General features: G+C 38.8%; 1 protein-coding gene across 1 annotated transcript in view; it reads right to left on the bottom strand.

The window, feature by feature from the left end:
- SLC12A1 (solute carrier family 12 member 1) overlaps nt 1-16,733 on the bottom strand; it is a 101,145-nt gene that overhangs the window by 73,744 nt on the left and 10,668 nt on the right. The window contains exons 3-7 of the mRNA XM_025389964.1: nt 12,441-12,572; nt 12,211-12,286; nt 6,053-6,148; nt 3,882-4,021; nt 2,703-2,813 (exon numbers count right to left, since the gene is read on the bottom strand). Of these exons, the coding sequence (XP_025245749.1) occupies nt 2,703-2,813; nt 3,882-4,021; nt 6,053-6,148; nt 12,211-12,286; nt 12,441-12,572 (555 nt within the window). The remainder of the gene's footprint in view (nt 1-2,702; nt 2,814-3,881; nt 4,022-6,052; nt 6,149-12,210; nt 12,287-12,440; nt 12,573-16,733) is intronic.

The following is a 16,733-nucleotide window of genomic DNA, read 5'->3' as shown; positions in this document are numbered from 1 at the left end:
GGAAACCAAATTAGATTTATTTAACAACTTTTTACATAATTGTAAAAGTTAGAAGTGTCCACTGCAGAAAGACTCCATCTGATTATTTCAGTTAAATCTCTGCTACCCAGAGTAGGTAATAAGTGCATCCTTATTAGAATGGCATGTAAACAGGCCTTATTCTACTTGGATGCATACACCACATTTTTAATGGAGCACATGTTTGGGCACTTCAAGGTGACATTTCTGTAACACTCTAAGTAGCAGGTGGGTAACTTCCACCATTGTCCCAGGAATGTAAATGAAGCCAAAAGTTTTAACACTGATAGACTTGAGGGGGTTTTGTTTGTTTGTTTTCGGCAGAGCACTTATCGGTTGTTTCTGTTCCCAGTGCTAACTGCAGGAGTTCGAGAATGCAGAATGATGAATAGAATTCCTGTGATGCCCAGTGCACTTGACGTCAGGCTACCACTGTGTGCTCAGCACAAGCAGTCTGCAAGGTTGACTGGCCAGATGGTCTTCCTTCAGCCCCTCCAATGCTGCAAGGTGTTTATGGCTTGGTGTTGCCATATGCTGTTTCCTTTACCTGGAAAGCACTTCACTCTACTTCTTGCATAGCTATTTCCTTCTTTTCATCCTTTAAGTCTTAGTTACCTCCTCAGAGAGGCCTTTCTTGACAATTTAATCTTTTATGTTTTATTATTTTATTTTGTTTTGTTTTCCCGAGATGGAGTCTCACTCTGTCGCCCAGGCTGGAGTGCAATGGTGTGATCTGGGCTCGCTGCAACCTCCACCTCCTGGGTTCAAGCAACCCTCCTGCCTCAGCCTCCCGAGTAGCTGGGATTACAGGCATATGCCACCCTGGCTAATATTGTATTTTTAATAGAGACAGGGTTTCACCATGTTGGCCAGGATAGTCTCGAACTCCTGACCTTGTGATCTGCCCTCCTCAGCCTCCCAAAGTGCTGGGATTACAGGTGTGAGCCACCGTGCCCAGCCCATTTAAATAGTAACAGCTGTCTGTTTACTGAGGGCTTACAATAGAACAGATGCAGATTTAAATTTACCTGTGTTCTTTTAAGGTAAATAATACCACTAACAAACTGGCAGCATTATGAAGTAGGCAATATTATTATCCTCATTTTAAAGATAAAGACACTGAAGCACCGAGAGGTTACACAATTTACTGAAGGCCACAGAGATATAAACTGGATTCAAATTCAGGCACTCTAACTACAGAGCTGGAGCTTTAAATGCTACCCTCTACTGCTACTAAACTTCATTGCCTCGCTCAGGGAATAGAGTTATCTAAAGTAGGGTTCTCCTATGTTTTTTCTCCTATGTTTTTTCAATCACAGTGTCCTGTTGATACTAATTTTCACGAATTCCCTTTTTATATTTATTTCTTTATTTGCTTGCTTATTATTGATCTCTTCGTAGACCATACGTAGGGATTAGGCCTGTTTTGGTCACAGGTGAATATCAGTGCCTAGAAGAATGTTCAACACGTGGTAGGCACTTACTGAAGTTTTGTTGAATGTGTGAATGCATAATCTATAAATAAATGCCATGTAGGAATGTTTTCTGTTGACTTATATAGGTGGGAGGCTTTGGCTGTCTTTCCACATCTCATGACCGCTTGAGATCCAGTTACTTCCTCCACAGGCATGTAGGAATACTTTCCATTGCACCAGTCACTTGAGGGAATTACAAAGGAGGCAAAAGAAATGTTTCCCATCATTCAAAAATTTGCTATCCATTTTATCACTGGTTAAACTCAGAGATTTTCTGGTTCTGAAGCCCATGATGTGTCTAAATTTGCTGGTGAAGTACTGGGTTTCAGAAGAGAATGATAGTTTTTGCCTCTTATATAGGTGCCTCCCACCTGTATAAGTCAATAAAAAACATTCCTACATGGCATTTATTTCTAGATTATGCATTCACACATTCAACAAAACTTCAGTAAGTGCCTACCACATGTTGAACATTCTTCTAGGCACTGATACTCACCTGTGACCAAAACAGGCCTAATCCTTACGTATGGTCTACGAAGAGATCAATAATAAGCAAGCAAATAAAGAAATAAATATAAAAAGGGAATTCGTGAAAATTAGTATCAACAGGACACTGTGATTGAAAAAACATAGGAGAACCCTACTTTAGATAACTTTATTCCCTGAGCGAGGCAATGAAGTTTAGTAGCAGTAGAGGGTAGCATTTAAAGCTCCAGCTCTGTAGTTAGAGTGCCTGAATTTGAAACTAGTTTATATCTCTGTGGCCTTCAGTAAATTGTGTAACGTCTCGGTGCTTCAGTGTCTTTATCTTTTGCAAGTTTCTTTGGCAAGCTTCCAACACACTTGCCATTTCTCTTGGGCTTTTGCACCCACAGGCAGCTTGAAAGAGGAACCAGGATTTGTGATTGAAAGACCCAGGCTTCCAACGTGCACCGCTGCTATGATCATAAGGGGTCTGTGCATAAGGCAGCCGCTTTGGTGAAAGCACAGAGAGACAAAATACAGCAGTCACGTGACTCATGAGCCCTGAGTCATGACTGCCTGGGCTTCGTGTTTGCAGGCTTGGTGTTCTACCTAGCACTTGCCTGCTCATTTCACCATAGCAGGTAATAACAGCAATTCTTTTTGAATATGGAGTTCCTTCTACTCCTGCAATCTATTCAGGACCTGACTAACCACTGTTGATAATATCATTTTTGAGAAATTTACCTTTGCCTCCCATTCCATTCCAGCTACTGAAATTCCTAGAAGAATCACCACTGTGATGGAGCCTATAATCCGGATGTCATTGGTTGGATCTACCATCATCGAATCACTCTCCTGGGGAAACAAATTTGTAAGTGCTTAGAGATACAGCTTTTTGCATGTGAGTCTTATTGCAATGTTTAACTGTAAAAAGAGTTACTATACAATTACACCTGGGGCCATATAGGATAATAGAAAAATGGAGTATTCATAAATATATGAAGATAAAAATACCTAACTTTTTTTTTTTTCTGTGATAATAGGCCTTTGATAGTCAAGGTTAGGAGTTAGACATTTTAGAATTCATTCTAGCTTTTGAAGCCGTTGTAGTACTAAGTAAAAATACGTATACACATACATACTGTGTTTTATTTCAGAAGAATGACTAGTTATTTCTGTGTGTCAAGGGGAATCCTAGCAGAATAAAAATGAATGGTTTACAGTGTAAATACTGAAAGTTAAGTGGCATCCTATTTAAGAACAGATGACGCAAACCTGATAATGCATCTCTTGAAGGTAATATACCTTATGAACTGTAAGCTTATTTATTTATCTAATTTTTAACTAGAGGTACTTTTTCCAATTGAATTCACTGAATGCTACCATTACTATGAGAAAAGGACTAGAAATTAGTTGGTATATCAGCTAATGAATGTGCTTGCACATACAACATCCTCCACTGGACACCTAAACTAGGAAATGTCTAGTTTTCTGGAGTGAGTTATTTTAATTTTTCAACTTTCTTTCCTTCTGGAAATCTATAACCATCATCATAGTACTACTGTTGACAGCAATATCCATTATTTATCTGATGTTTCCTATTTTACATAGTATTTCATGTACATTATTTCATTTGATCTGTGCCACACTTCTGTGAAATACATACAACAGTATGATTACACCATGTTATAGATTTGGAAAACAAAGTCTGGAAGAATAGAGGAACTAATCCAAACCTTCTTGGCTGGTAAACACGAGAACCTAGACTCAAAGCCAGATCTTCTGAGGCCAAGCCCAGGCTCCTTCCACTATATTTATCTTTTTTCCTCTCATTTAGCTGTAATGATATCCCCTAGTGCCCTGAGAAGGCAAACTAAACTAAATTGTGCTGCTTGGCAGAAAAAAAGAAAAGCTTTTAATTACCTTAAGAAGATCTACTACAGTCTCAGCAAATCCCACCACATACATAGCAACAGCCACTGCATTAGCAAAAGCAAAGATCAGGCCTATTGACCCACCGAACTCGGGCCCTAAACTTCTGGAAATAAGATAGTAGGCCCCACCTGAAACAAGAAATGAACATACTTTACATTGAGGAACTGCTAGTTTATATGACCAAATGATTGTGACTATCTGAGAACATTTACAGTGTGAATTATTTCAATATTAATATTACAACTTCCTAATAATTTTAGGAATCCTGTGTTACCCAGTGAATAACGTAGCCCTTCTTGGTACTCTGTACTTAATCTACAATAGAGGTATCCTGACTTAATGAAGCCCAATCTATTAAAACCTAAATGCAAAATATCTACAAATAAGAACACAGCAAACTTTACCAAGAAATGTGTTGACTTTATCAAAATATCATTGGAGTATTCAAATTAATAATGCAACTGAAGTAAAATTATATATAAAAAATTTCCAGGAGTAGGAAAGTCTAGGTAGAAAATGGAGTAGGTGAAGTTTATCTTTGTTATTCTAACTTCCTTTCTGTTGTGTATATATGTACTATATATATACATACATATATAGATATTTGTACATATATACAATTTCCTGATATACATGTACTGCATAAAACAAGATATCTGTATTATCCATTCTATAAATCAAACTTGCTTTTCTATGTTTTTAGTGAAAGAAGGCATGATACATATATATATATAAACATATATATACAAAACATATATAGGTACATATGTAAAATTTTCTGATATATATGTGCTGCATAAAACAAGATATCTATAAAGTGTGATATATTATTCATTCTATAAATCAAGCTTGGTTTTCTATGTTTTTAGCTCAAGAAGGCATGATTATTGCTAAATACCCATATATGTATGAGTGTGGCCAGTAGGTCCCTTGCCTGTTGGCCACTGATAGCACAATGTTTGGGAGTGGCAAGTGGGAAGAAAAGTGGGGAGGGTCTGGAACAATTACTTCTCCCTTGGACATTGAAAAAGTAGTTCTATTAAATATATATAGTTGCATACTTCGGTGCACATGAAGCATTGAACTAGATTGCTCAACTGCCTAGAGGGGTACCTAGGGCAGCTTACTGAAGGTGAAAAGGACTAAATGTTAGGAGGTCTGATTATCACAGACCATAGTAAGATTGACTTCCTATATAGAGGTGGCCTTGGAGGTGGGCAGAGTTGGCACACGAATGACAAACAAACACACCTGAAAACAAAACAAAATTACTTTTTGCTGAGAAGAAATTTGTTTCACTATAGTAACTCTTTTGGGCTCAGGAGTCAAAGACCTCTCTAAAAATGTCGCATATTGTCTGGGTGGAGCAAATCCCCATTATTTCCTTTATACAGATTACCTGAAACAAATGAGCTAGCCAGTTACCTAGGTAGACTGGGTCAACATGAGAGACAGGCAGAAGATGAGAGTGGACGTGTGTCGTGGGCAGGATGGTGTTTTAGAAGGCCCTGAGTAGGAAGACCTGGATAAGGTACCCAAGTTGAGAACCAGAGAAACCAAAGGGGAAAAGGGGGGCGAACAAAGGAAGACAGAAGAACAACGATACATTTCATCCATTTCACTTTCTGCCTAGGCCTGCCTACTCCTAGATTATTTGAAAGTAACTCTTTGCTTATTTATTTACTTATCCCCTTTTAATGATCTTCCCTTGCCTGTTGGCCATTGGGGGCACAGTGTTTGGGGTGAGCCCTGAGGCCTGGGTGCAGGGGTGGTTTACTGAGTGAGAACCATCAGCAATGCCAACTGGGGCACTGAAGAAGACCCATGCTGAGGGGACCTGCGAGAGAGCAAGTGGGTCTCATCCAAGGTACAAAGAAACCATATATTTTGCTATAATATTCCATACCTTCTTACTAGACACTTAGTCACTCTCCACTTTATAAACATGTTTCATTACAAAAAATGGGTGGTGTCAATGAAGATATTCTCATTTTAGTTGAGAAAAGTTTTGCTTTGCTGTTTAAATTTTCGGTTATTTTGTTTTGTTTTAGGATATTGGGGACTAATTAGCAATATGTTAATTTCACTTCCAATAGTAAACTAATTCCAGACATTACTAGTAGCCAAGCCTCTAGTCATAAGTAAATTAATTGGCTTACCTCCTCTTACTACTCCATTCGTGCAAATAGCAGACATAGAAATACCTGTGAGTGTCGTCACTACCACACTCAGGCCGATGATGATGACTCCAAGACCTGCAAAATCCCCCAAGAGAGGTGTTTGGTTCCAGTATTGAGAGAAGTCACCAGTACTTCAGGAGGCAGCAGTCTGAATCTTGTCACAGAAAGATCCACCTCCCTGTGAAAACCTGAAATGTTCTAAAAGATCCCATTTCATGAAGGTCTAGGAAGCACCTGAAATGTACTGAACTTTAAAATGGAAGCCAAACCTGGGAATTGTTTTCCAAGGAACATCAGCTAGAGGAGTGCAGACTAGCCTGGAAAAGAAAAAGTTTACCTAAGGAAGGTGCACATCTGTAAAGCACAACCTACAACGTGTCAGAGAGATCCATTAGAAAAGAGACCAGAGTAGACCTGGACTATTCTCATCGTACCTTAGGTTTTCTTTGGCATCCAGCTCCTCCAGATAGCCAGGCTTCAAGAACATTGGGCTACTTCCTTGTTCCCATCAAAAAGTATAAAAAATTGTTTGCCTACCCGTAGCAAGTGATGAGGGCATTAGATATCTTAGAGATTTTACCTCCACGAACAAACCCGTTAGTTGCTATTGCAGAAGTTGACAACCCAGTAATAGAAGTTACCATGGTGGAAAGAAGAATTATGAGAACTCCAAGACCTGTTAGCAATGAAAGATAGAAGATATTGCATTTTACTTTTCTTCCTTGGATTCCCTATTGCTGCAAACCACACTGCCTTTAATTTAAGTTTTCAGGTCCATGCCTCGGGCTCCAACGGGGTTTCTTTGTGCTAAGGAGAAACTGGTTTGCCTGGCATAAAGACCAAGTCAGAGAACTGCTCATTATGATGAAGGATGGTTTCCAAAAGTAAACACAATCTAAAGTGCAGCCTTGGAAAGGAAAAGTTGACTTATGCTGGTGTCCTGGGGGAGAAACTATCCTGGCTGTGAAAAGAGAAAACATGACATTTGACCTTCTTTCTTGCTTGAAGGAACCGGAATGAGAAAGTTGGGGGTTTGACAAAGGTTAAATCCTTCCCCATTTTTCTTGCATCTCTTTGCCTGATGGGGGAAAAGAAACCAACTTGCATTACCTTTGAAAACACTCCAGAAAGGTCAGTGATGAACTATTAGTGCCTGTGTTGCCTTTACCTTACAAATGAGGGTGCGGGTCACAAGTTTAATTACCTCCTCTGACACATCCATTTGTGGCAATAGCAGAGGTGGATAAACCAGTGATACCAGTCACTGTCACGGCTAAGCCGATGATAATCACACCAAGACCTCAGTTGAAAGAGGAAAAATAAAGGGATTAAATAGTGGAAGAATTCATTGGATCATTTACATAAAAACCAACAAGTCTGGGGTAAACATCAAAGGACCACATTTGAGTTTAACAAGTTGGCCAGAAAATCACCATGGAGTAAATGCTTAGCTTTGAAGTTTTCTGCTTGTAGTAGCTCTGGTTCCAAGAAACTCAAGAGCTAAAATGTGCAGAACTAAGTTGTACAAAACAAAACCACTAGGGCTGGTCAAAATTTAATGTGTACCCCATCTTCTTCTTCTTCTTTTTAGAGACAGTCTTGCTATTTTTTCCAGGCTGGTCTCAAACTCCTGGCCTCAAGTCATCCTCCTACCTCAGCCTCCCAAGTAACTGGGACTACAGGCTTACACTATTACACCTGACAGAATTCCATCTTTGGAGAAGTTCTAGACACCTATAACATAATAATTGGCCTACAATTCCAAGCTGTCAAGATAACTGAGATTAAATGTTCACCCTTCCAGGCTGCTATCTTTTTACATACATTTGGTCACATAGGGGTGGGGAACTACAGACAATATAGCAAATTATTCACCTGGCAGATGGGTACAGTGGAAAGAATGAAACTAAATTTCATTAACTTATTGACGGTGTGAATTCTGGAAAGTTACCTGTTATTATAAGTCACTTTAAATAAATAAATAACTGAGCTAAGAAATAGCAATGAAATTAGAAAGAATGCATGTGTAAAGTGACTAGCATAGCACATGGAACACAGTACACACTCAATGATACTGCTTTTTGATCATATCCACAATAGTCATAATACTTACTGCTTTTTAAAAACCTACTCTATATCCAGCTATGTGGCAGGTAATGCAAGAAATACAAGGCACAAATAAAATGAAATTTGAAAAAGTGCCCCAAGGATTTTATGGTTCAGAGGGTTGACGATTATAAGGAGAGGGAGAAAGTGGTAGAGGCCAGAATTCAATGAAGGCGTGACTGCTTTCAGCTTCAAGAAACACATAGCCAGGAGGCTACAGAAGGGTATCACAATATACCACTTTGGCATAAGGATTATTTGGACAACTGAAAAAAAGTAGATACAAGAAAAGCTCTCGATCCCCTTCCTATTTACCTAAAAACAGGACATAAATTTGTCCTCCCTCCCCTCTCTACCAGGAAGTGGTGTCTCTGATCACCAGAGACAATTTTGGATGCTTATCAGCCTGACAAAGGCACCACAGGCAGACAAAGGCACCACAGGCAACAAGCTTTGCTGACTAGCTCTTAACTTCCATTCCTTTCCTTATATATTTATCTTGCCAGCATTCGCCACCCTATGAATGAAAAGTCCTTTTCCTTTGTCTTGTCACCTCTCTACAATTTAATTGTTCTTTTGTTAAGATGATATGTAAGCCCATGTTCTAACCACCCCTTTAAGTCACTCATCACTGACTGGTCCCAAGTGTGTGTACCATGTACATGTTAACAAATTCTGTTTTTCTCTTATTGATCTGACTTTTGTCAGTCTATTTTATAGGCCCCCAGCCAATTAACCTAAGATGGGTAGAAGATAACCATTTTTCCCTCCCTACAATACCCTCTCTAATGGAGGCCAACCCAGAATTCAGGGAGAGGGCTGTGGAGTCACAGCCACTGAACTCACTCTGGCTCCATCCAGAATGCTCTGGTCTAGGCTTTTTGGTAAGTTCTGCTATGTAAAGTGAATGCTCCATAGTTGTTGTTGGCAGTCTCTCTTGTCCCAAGGATGGTTAGAAGGGTAGTTAGCCAAGAGAGGCTGTTATCTCTCTGGCGATGCCCGAAGAGAAGGGAAAGTGGAAGGAGGTTAAGGGCAGCAGTGGGAATGAGTCAAGGTATTAAAGGGTGGTTCTTTTGAAGCTCTTGGCCATACCCTGTCTCTAACAGGAGGCTCTAGGCTTTTTTGCAGGTTAAAGTGCAGTGGGAAGAGGCTAACTAAGCAGAGGCTGCAAACTTAGACCACATTGCTTTGGACCCCGTAGACTCTTAAAAGCTAGGGGTTGTAAAAAATAGTTGGACTAAATTCTTCATATCTGTTGCAGGGATACTGTGGTGAGCAGCGCCTCTATATCACTATGTGGCTTCAGGTCCTTGTGCCACTAAAGGTGATTTGTTTTGCATTTGTTTTGCTCCTGACTTTGTTTTGAAGAGGCTTGATAGAAAATGTTTAGCATACCCCAGAAACTCTACAGGACCATATAATTTGCATCTCATAACATTAAACCTACTCCAACCTTATTATTTCCTCACCATTATTTTCCTTTTGACTCTAACTTTTTCCAACAATTCTTAATTCATCCTTTTGCATTGTATATATTTCTGAAACCCTTTGAAATCTTGGAACAAAGTTTTAATACTTTTGAACAGCAAGGGATTTGCTTCTCTCTCATAATCAAAAATAAAATCCCAGGGTAGAAGGCAGCTGGGAGCACATTCAGTTCATTGTTTTCTGAAATTGTGGTTCTTGAACCACCTGCTTCAGGAAATGCCTGGGGTGCTTATTAAAAATGCTCAGACCTACTGAGTTTGGATCTTTAAAAGTAAATCCCAAGATTCTGCAGTTTCCTAACCTAACTTCCCAGATAATTCTTATGCATCCCTCAGTAAGACAACTAAGCTACCCTCAGCCTATTTAACTTGTGTCTGCCTGTTCAGAAAGGTACTTTAGCTTTATCTTCAAAGAATTCATTGGGTAGGAATTAACCTGCTCCTTAATATTTAGAAAAGAAGGGGAAACACTGAATATAAGTGACTTGCTTCAGGTCATACCGGCTTTTCACACCCAACATCCTTGCTTGATGGTTAAATTTATTGGAAACCATCTTGCCCCAGCAAAGTCTCCAAGATAGAGAAGAACAACTAGACAGCATTATCAGCTCATTCCACCCTTTGCTTTTGGGAACAAGACAGCCAAAACTCATAGCCCAGAATGGTTACCCAAGGGCTGTAGCTACTGTTACTCCTGGCTCCAGATTCCTTCTGGCTCTATTCCCAGGGTCTCGACTTGAAAACGTATTTAGTTTTCTTCCTCAATCTACCCCCAAAGCAAGAACAAATAGATGTATTTGTTTCTTTTCTTTCCCGATAAGGAAAACCCAAATGGGACCCAGATGGTGACTTAACTCATTTAGTTTTAGGTTCATAGCAAAGGCCAGTAAAACTGAGTAAGGTTGACAATAAGTTTCTAGTACTCACTAAAGTCTATCTTCCGAGAATTTAAAAAAAGAAAAGAAAAACACAAACCTCCATTCAAAGGAAAACCCATTGAACACTTACTAGGTAGAATTTTAGTCTCTTCTAATATATAATTTCACTACTTCAATATAAAGATCTATATTAAAATAAAATTAATGTCTGATAGTATAATAAACTGTTTAGCAGAAGATAGGATTCTTCATTCTCTACGGTTTTGCAATAAACTCAAAACTGCGTTGACTGGGAAGAGTAATGTAAGATCTGATTAAAGTTCAGATTATTGCCCAAACATACGGATGTTAAATAAGTTGCATTAAAAAGAATTACTCTTGCCCTTGGCTACTCTCACACCTCCAAACAAAGTAATGTTTCTTGATGATCTCAATAAGTTACTAAACTACCCTTAAAAACCTAATTTTGCATGAAACCCTGGAGCAAAACCTTGGCAATATTAAGATGCAGATTTTCCATGGAACGGCATATACTTATTTTGGACCCTGCGGCTGTGAGCATTCATTTGCTATGCTTCATAAAACCGGCAAGCAGCCCTCTGTCAGGAACCCAGCAGTTGCCAAACATGAAACATGGAAAAACTATGGGAACTGGCTCCGGTTTTTCAATTTACAGCTTAGCCCTTTCTTTTCTGAGTTAGTCTTCCGGTGATGCTGAATGTGTTTTGAAGAGCAAAGTCAATAAATAATGACCAACTACCTTCCAAAATGTGAATTGAGATACCTTCTGGAGTGCTATCTGAAGGCACAATAGAACTTCCGTATTCTTGAGACTAAGTCTTCTCCAGAGAGTGAATTCATAATGTATTTCCCATATATGGAATAGAACATCATTAATTTTTATCTCATTAAATGGAGAACTTTAATAAAATTCCATTATATTTTTCATAAAAACTTTACTAATATAGTTTCAACAAAAAAGATTGGCTAGAAGAAATAATATTTAAAATGGAGTGTAATATTTAAAACATTAAACAATCACTCAAAATAATGTCATTATTATCCATTTTTCATTTAGAAAAAATAACAGTAATATACATATTATCTTAGTCATTTCATTTTTCCCTTTAAGCTCATATCTGGCAATACTCGATTAGCCTTTGTTTTCTGACTGCTGGTACCTGAAAGTAACACAATTATTTTCTTTGGAAAAAGTTCAACAATTCAGCATTTTTATTAGTCAGGTCACATTTTCTTTCACCAGTTTTCCCACAAGATATTTTTGTTCAGTGACGTTTTACCAATCATCCCAAGAAGGATACTCTGTAACAAATGAGAGGCAAATGTCAATATGTCCCCAAATACAAATGTTATTATCCAAAATTAACGTGCTATTATATGTCTGTATACCTAAAACTCTATCAAAAGATAGAGATATCTCCTTGAGCATTCGCCTGTTTGACAAGCTGGAAAATTCCAGTCTCACAGGAGTTAACTCTTCACCTTTGCTTTCTGACAAACATCGTCAAAGAAGCAAAGTAAAAGCAGCTCAACTGTAAATTATTTCTGTGACCTTCATCTCACATTCAGTACTAATGGTGAAAAAAGGTTGCTCATTGAATTTATAATTTATATCAAAATTATTTAGGAGGGGAAAAATGCTTACCAATTCCAGCTTCTCCAACAATCCAGGAGAGGCGAATGAAGAGCATGACTCCCCAGATGTTCAGCATGCATCTTACCTGTGGATAGAAGTGGTATTGAAAGGAGACAGGACAATGATAGTGGGACAAAACCCGTAGCTCTTCATAATGCTGTGCCCAGGCCTTGTTCACTCTTAATCCACTAGAACATTTAATGGATAGTTTTAATTTGTAAACAGAGGAGCTTTCTCACCAGCACACCTTTCACCCATCCAAACTTCACGACACCAGCTTGATCGTCTTCCTTATTTTCAGCTTGCTCATCTCCAGGTATCCCATCACCGTTAGCAACTCTGTCAGCTGAACTTGGGGTGACTGCCACATTCTGCATTTTATAGACAGCAAAAACACAGTAACTGGTCAACGAACAAAGGGATCCATAAAACTTTTCAAGGCAAATCAAAACAATTGAAATAAAACTTAAAATACCAAAAAATAAAAAAGAAAAAGAAAAATAAACCCAAACAAACTAAATATATTCTGAGCATTTTAATGAAACTTATATTTTTTGCCCTGGAAGCTGAAAGGTTTGTTTTGTGAGTCATCTTAAAGTGTTTTTTAGGGCTGCAGGAGTGGTGAAGGAAACCTGAGCTGTTCTTCCACTAGTGAGAATATTCCCTCTGGTGAAAAGTCAGATTTGAATAAGTTTAGTACATAAGAGGAACAAAAGAGAGAAGGGCTACAAGGAAGGGAGAGCCAGAGTAAATGAGGGTCTTTGGAAGTCATGTTATGACCAAAGAGAGAACCTTCCTGAGCTAAGCAGAGGATCTGCACTTCTGTCAGTAAAACTCCCTGTACTTCATTTTATTCATCTCTCTCTCTCTCTCTCATCTATCTATTATCTATCTATCTATCTATCTATCTATCTATCTATCTATCTATCTATCTATTATCTATCTATCATCTATCTATTATCTATCTATCATCTATCTATTATCTATTATCTATCTATCATCTATCTATTATCTATCTGTCTGTCTATCTGTCTATCTATCTGTCTATCTATCTATCTATCTATCTATCTATCTACCTAATCTTTTTTTTTCTTGAGATGGAGTCTCGCTCTGTTGCCCGGGCTGGAGTACAGTGGCCGGATGTCAGCTCACTGCAAGCTCCGCCTCCTGGGTTTAGGCCATTCTCGTGCCTCTGCCTCCCGAGTAGCTGGGCCTACAGGCGCCCGCCACCTCGCCCGGCTAGTTTTTTGTATTTTTTAGTAGAGACGGGGTTTCACCTTGTTAGCCAGGATGGCCTCGATCTCCTGACCTCGTGATCTGCCTATCTCGGCCTCCCAACGTGCTGGGATTACAGGCCTGAGCTACCGCGCCCGGCCTATCTTTTTTTTTTTTTTTGAGACAGAGTCTTGCTCTGTCGCCCAGGCTGGAGTGCAGTGGCACAATCTTGGCTCACTGCAACCTGTGCCTCCTGGGTTAAGGCGATTCTTGTCCCTCAGCCTCCCGAGTAGCTGGGATTACAGGCATGCATCACCACACCCAGCTAATCTTTTGTATTTTTAGTAGAGACAGGGTTTTGCCATGTTGCCCATGGCTGGTCTCAAACTCCTGAACTCAGGCAATCCACCAGCTTCAGCCTCCCAAAGTGCTAGGATTAGAGGTGTGAGCCACCATGGCTATCCCATTTTATTCATTTTAAATCATGATAATAAAACTTCTCTACACACCTCAGAGGATCTTTAAGAAAATTCAGTGAAAGACACATAGACCTGTTTCTTTCTTTCCTTTCTTCTTTTTTCTTTTCTCCTCTTTTCTTTTTTCTTTCTCTCTCTCTCTCTCCTTCCTTCCTTCCTTCCTTCCTTCCTTCCTTCCTTCCTTCCTTCCTTCCTTCCTTCCTTCCTTCCTTCCTTCCTTCCTTCCTTCCTTCCTCTTTCTTTCTTTCTCTTTGACAGAGTCTTGCTCTGTTGCCCAGGCTGGAGTGCAGTGGCATGAATTTGGCTCACTGCAACCTCCATGTCCCAGATTCAAGTGATTCTCCTGCCTCAACCTCCAGAGTAGCTGGGACTACAGGTGCGCACCACCACACCCAGGTAATTTTTTTATTTTTAGTAGAGACGGGGCTTCACCATGTTGGCCAGGATGGTCTTGATCTCTTGACCTCATGACCCACCCGCCTTGGCCTCCCAAAGTGCTGAGATTACAGACATGAGCCACCACACCTGGCCAACATGTTTTCTAAGAAAACAAAACAAAAAAGTTAAAAGTATTCCACAAAAGTTTAAATGCACTGGATGACGACAAGAATGTTATCCTGTAGAAGTTTCTTTGAGATTCACTTATGCCTTTGCCTGAGAATTGTTGAATGTGCTAGTATCTTATAGAAGATAAGAAGTTTCATAACTGATTACCAGTTGAGTAGAAATAAGAAGTAGGTAGTATAAATAAGGGTTTAAACTTTTAAAAGGTTTTTTCCTGTGACCTGACTTTGAAAAAGACTTCCATTCTCATGAGGATAGTATCTGAGTTCAACAGGTGAGGAAACAGCTCCTTTTCTGTAAATTGAGAATAGTTTCTATCTCTAATTTCTCTTTAAGATATGGATTTGAATAATTTCAGATGCACCTACTCAATTTAGCTTATCTGGCTTCTACCTGGCCCTTTGTGTAGACTGTACTTCTTTGAGCTCTGAAAAAGGTTTTCTTTTCTAGGAAATATTTTGAAACCACTAGGGAAGTCTCTTAGATTGAGCCCTCAATTACCACGATTATAGAATGACTGTATCTTATTTAAGTGATCTAAACTGGTTTAAGCCTAGGATAATATGTTCTGATATCACTAGTTAAGAAGTCTTAGATAAAGCCATTTTTTCTTCCTCTAAAATGGGACTGGTGTGAAATAAACATCCATAGTTATTATGAAAGGTTCATTTTAGGATGATTGAAGCTCTTGCCCTTGCCATACTCAAAGGCTCTTGCTTCTTTGGGTTAAAATATAGCTTACCCATGGTAAACTGCCCTCATTTGGGCTATATACTCCAAGTGACTTTGACTTCCTGTCTTCTTCTTCCAGCCTGTTCTTCTCCTTGTCTTTTTATTTATTTTTCCTTCCCAAGGTGAGTGCATTTTCTTTGCCTTTGTAAGGATTTCTTCTCAAACTTTCTTCTTCCATGATACCTTGTTCATAATACTATTGTGACACTTGGATAACCAACATAATACAGTGTCTTAAGAGTCATTGTGTGACAAATGAATCAGAGAAACATTCAGCACTTAATTACCATTATTATAGGATGATTCTAAGTTGTGGGCTACTTTTTCTCAGTACCAACCAAAGGCTTGGCATATAGCAGGCCATCAATAAACAGTGCTGAATCAGCCAGGCACAGTGGCTCAGACCTGTAATCCCAGCACTTTGGAAGGCTGAGGCAGGAGGATTGCTTGAGCCCAGAAGTTCGAGACCAGCCTAGGCAACATGGCGAAACCCTGTCTCTACAGAAAATAGAAAAAATTAGCGGCATATGGTGGCATGCACCTCTAGTCCCAGCTACTTGGGAGACTGAGGTGGGAGGATCCCTTGAGCTGGAGAGGTCAAGGTCAAGGCTGCAGTGAACCACAAATGTGCTACTGCATTCCAGCCTGGGTGACAGAGTGAGACCCTATCTCAAGCAAACAAACAAAAACAACAATAACAAAACAATGTGAATTCATGAGGTGGACTTGAAAGTTCGTGATCTCTACCACTTAAGAGCAGATATCCTAGTTTCTTATCCATTCTTGCCTCCTACTTCTTTTATCTTCCATCTCTATGGGATAGCTCATTTCTTATTGCTTCTTCTGGGTAGGTCACGTTTAAAAGGGAAGAAGAGGAGAATGAATCCTAAGACAGATTATTTTATTATTTTCTGACAGTATTGGGAAAAAATGGAATAACAGAAGAGATTGAAGTTAATAATTAAAATTTAGTTTTTAATTACCTGAAGAATATGTTAATCTTAGATATCCTCAGTCCTTATTTGCACAAATAATTGAAAGCTAACATAATATATTCACACCAGTGTAAGAATAAAGACAGTCCAAAAAATTGAGGCTAACCAAGTGGGGCAGAAAACTGGTTATCTATACCAGCTACAAATGCAAACCAAGTATGTAATTCAAAATTTTCTACTTTTTAAAAAACGAAAAGAAATTGGTGCAATAAATTGGGTTTAGATATGGACCCTTACATTTTAATGTTATATTTAATCTTTGGAGAATATAATATTTCTAATATTTGCAATATAAGTATTTGTTAGCAATAGTTGCACCCCAACTTTCTGGGAACTGAATCACAGGAGTATTTTAGTAATGTATTTTACTTAATGGAATATCTATAGAATATTATTTCAATATATAATCAGTATAAAAATATTAGGAAATATTTTACATTCTGTTTGTAATACTAAGTCTTTGATATTCAGTGTGTATTTTCCACTGGCAGTACATCTCAATTTGGATTAGCCACGTTCCAAGTGCTCAATAGCCCCATGTGGTTAGTGG

This window comes from Theropithecus gelada, chromosome 7a (genome assembly GCF_003255815.1).
Source record: "Theropithecus gelada isolate Dixy chromosome 7a, Tgel_1.0, whole genome shotgun sequence".
NCBI lineage: Eukaryota > Metazoa > Chordata > Mammalia > Primates > Cercopithecidae > Theropithecus > Theropithecus gelada.
This window is presented reverse-complemented; position numbering and strand designations above follow the sequence as displayed.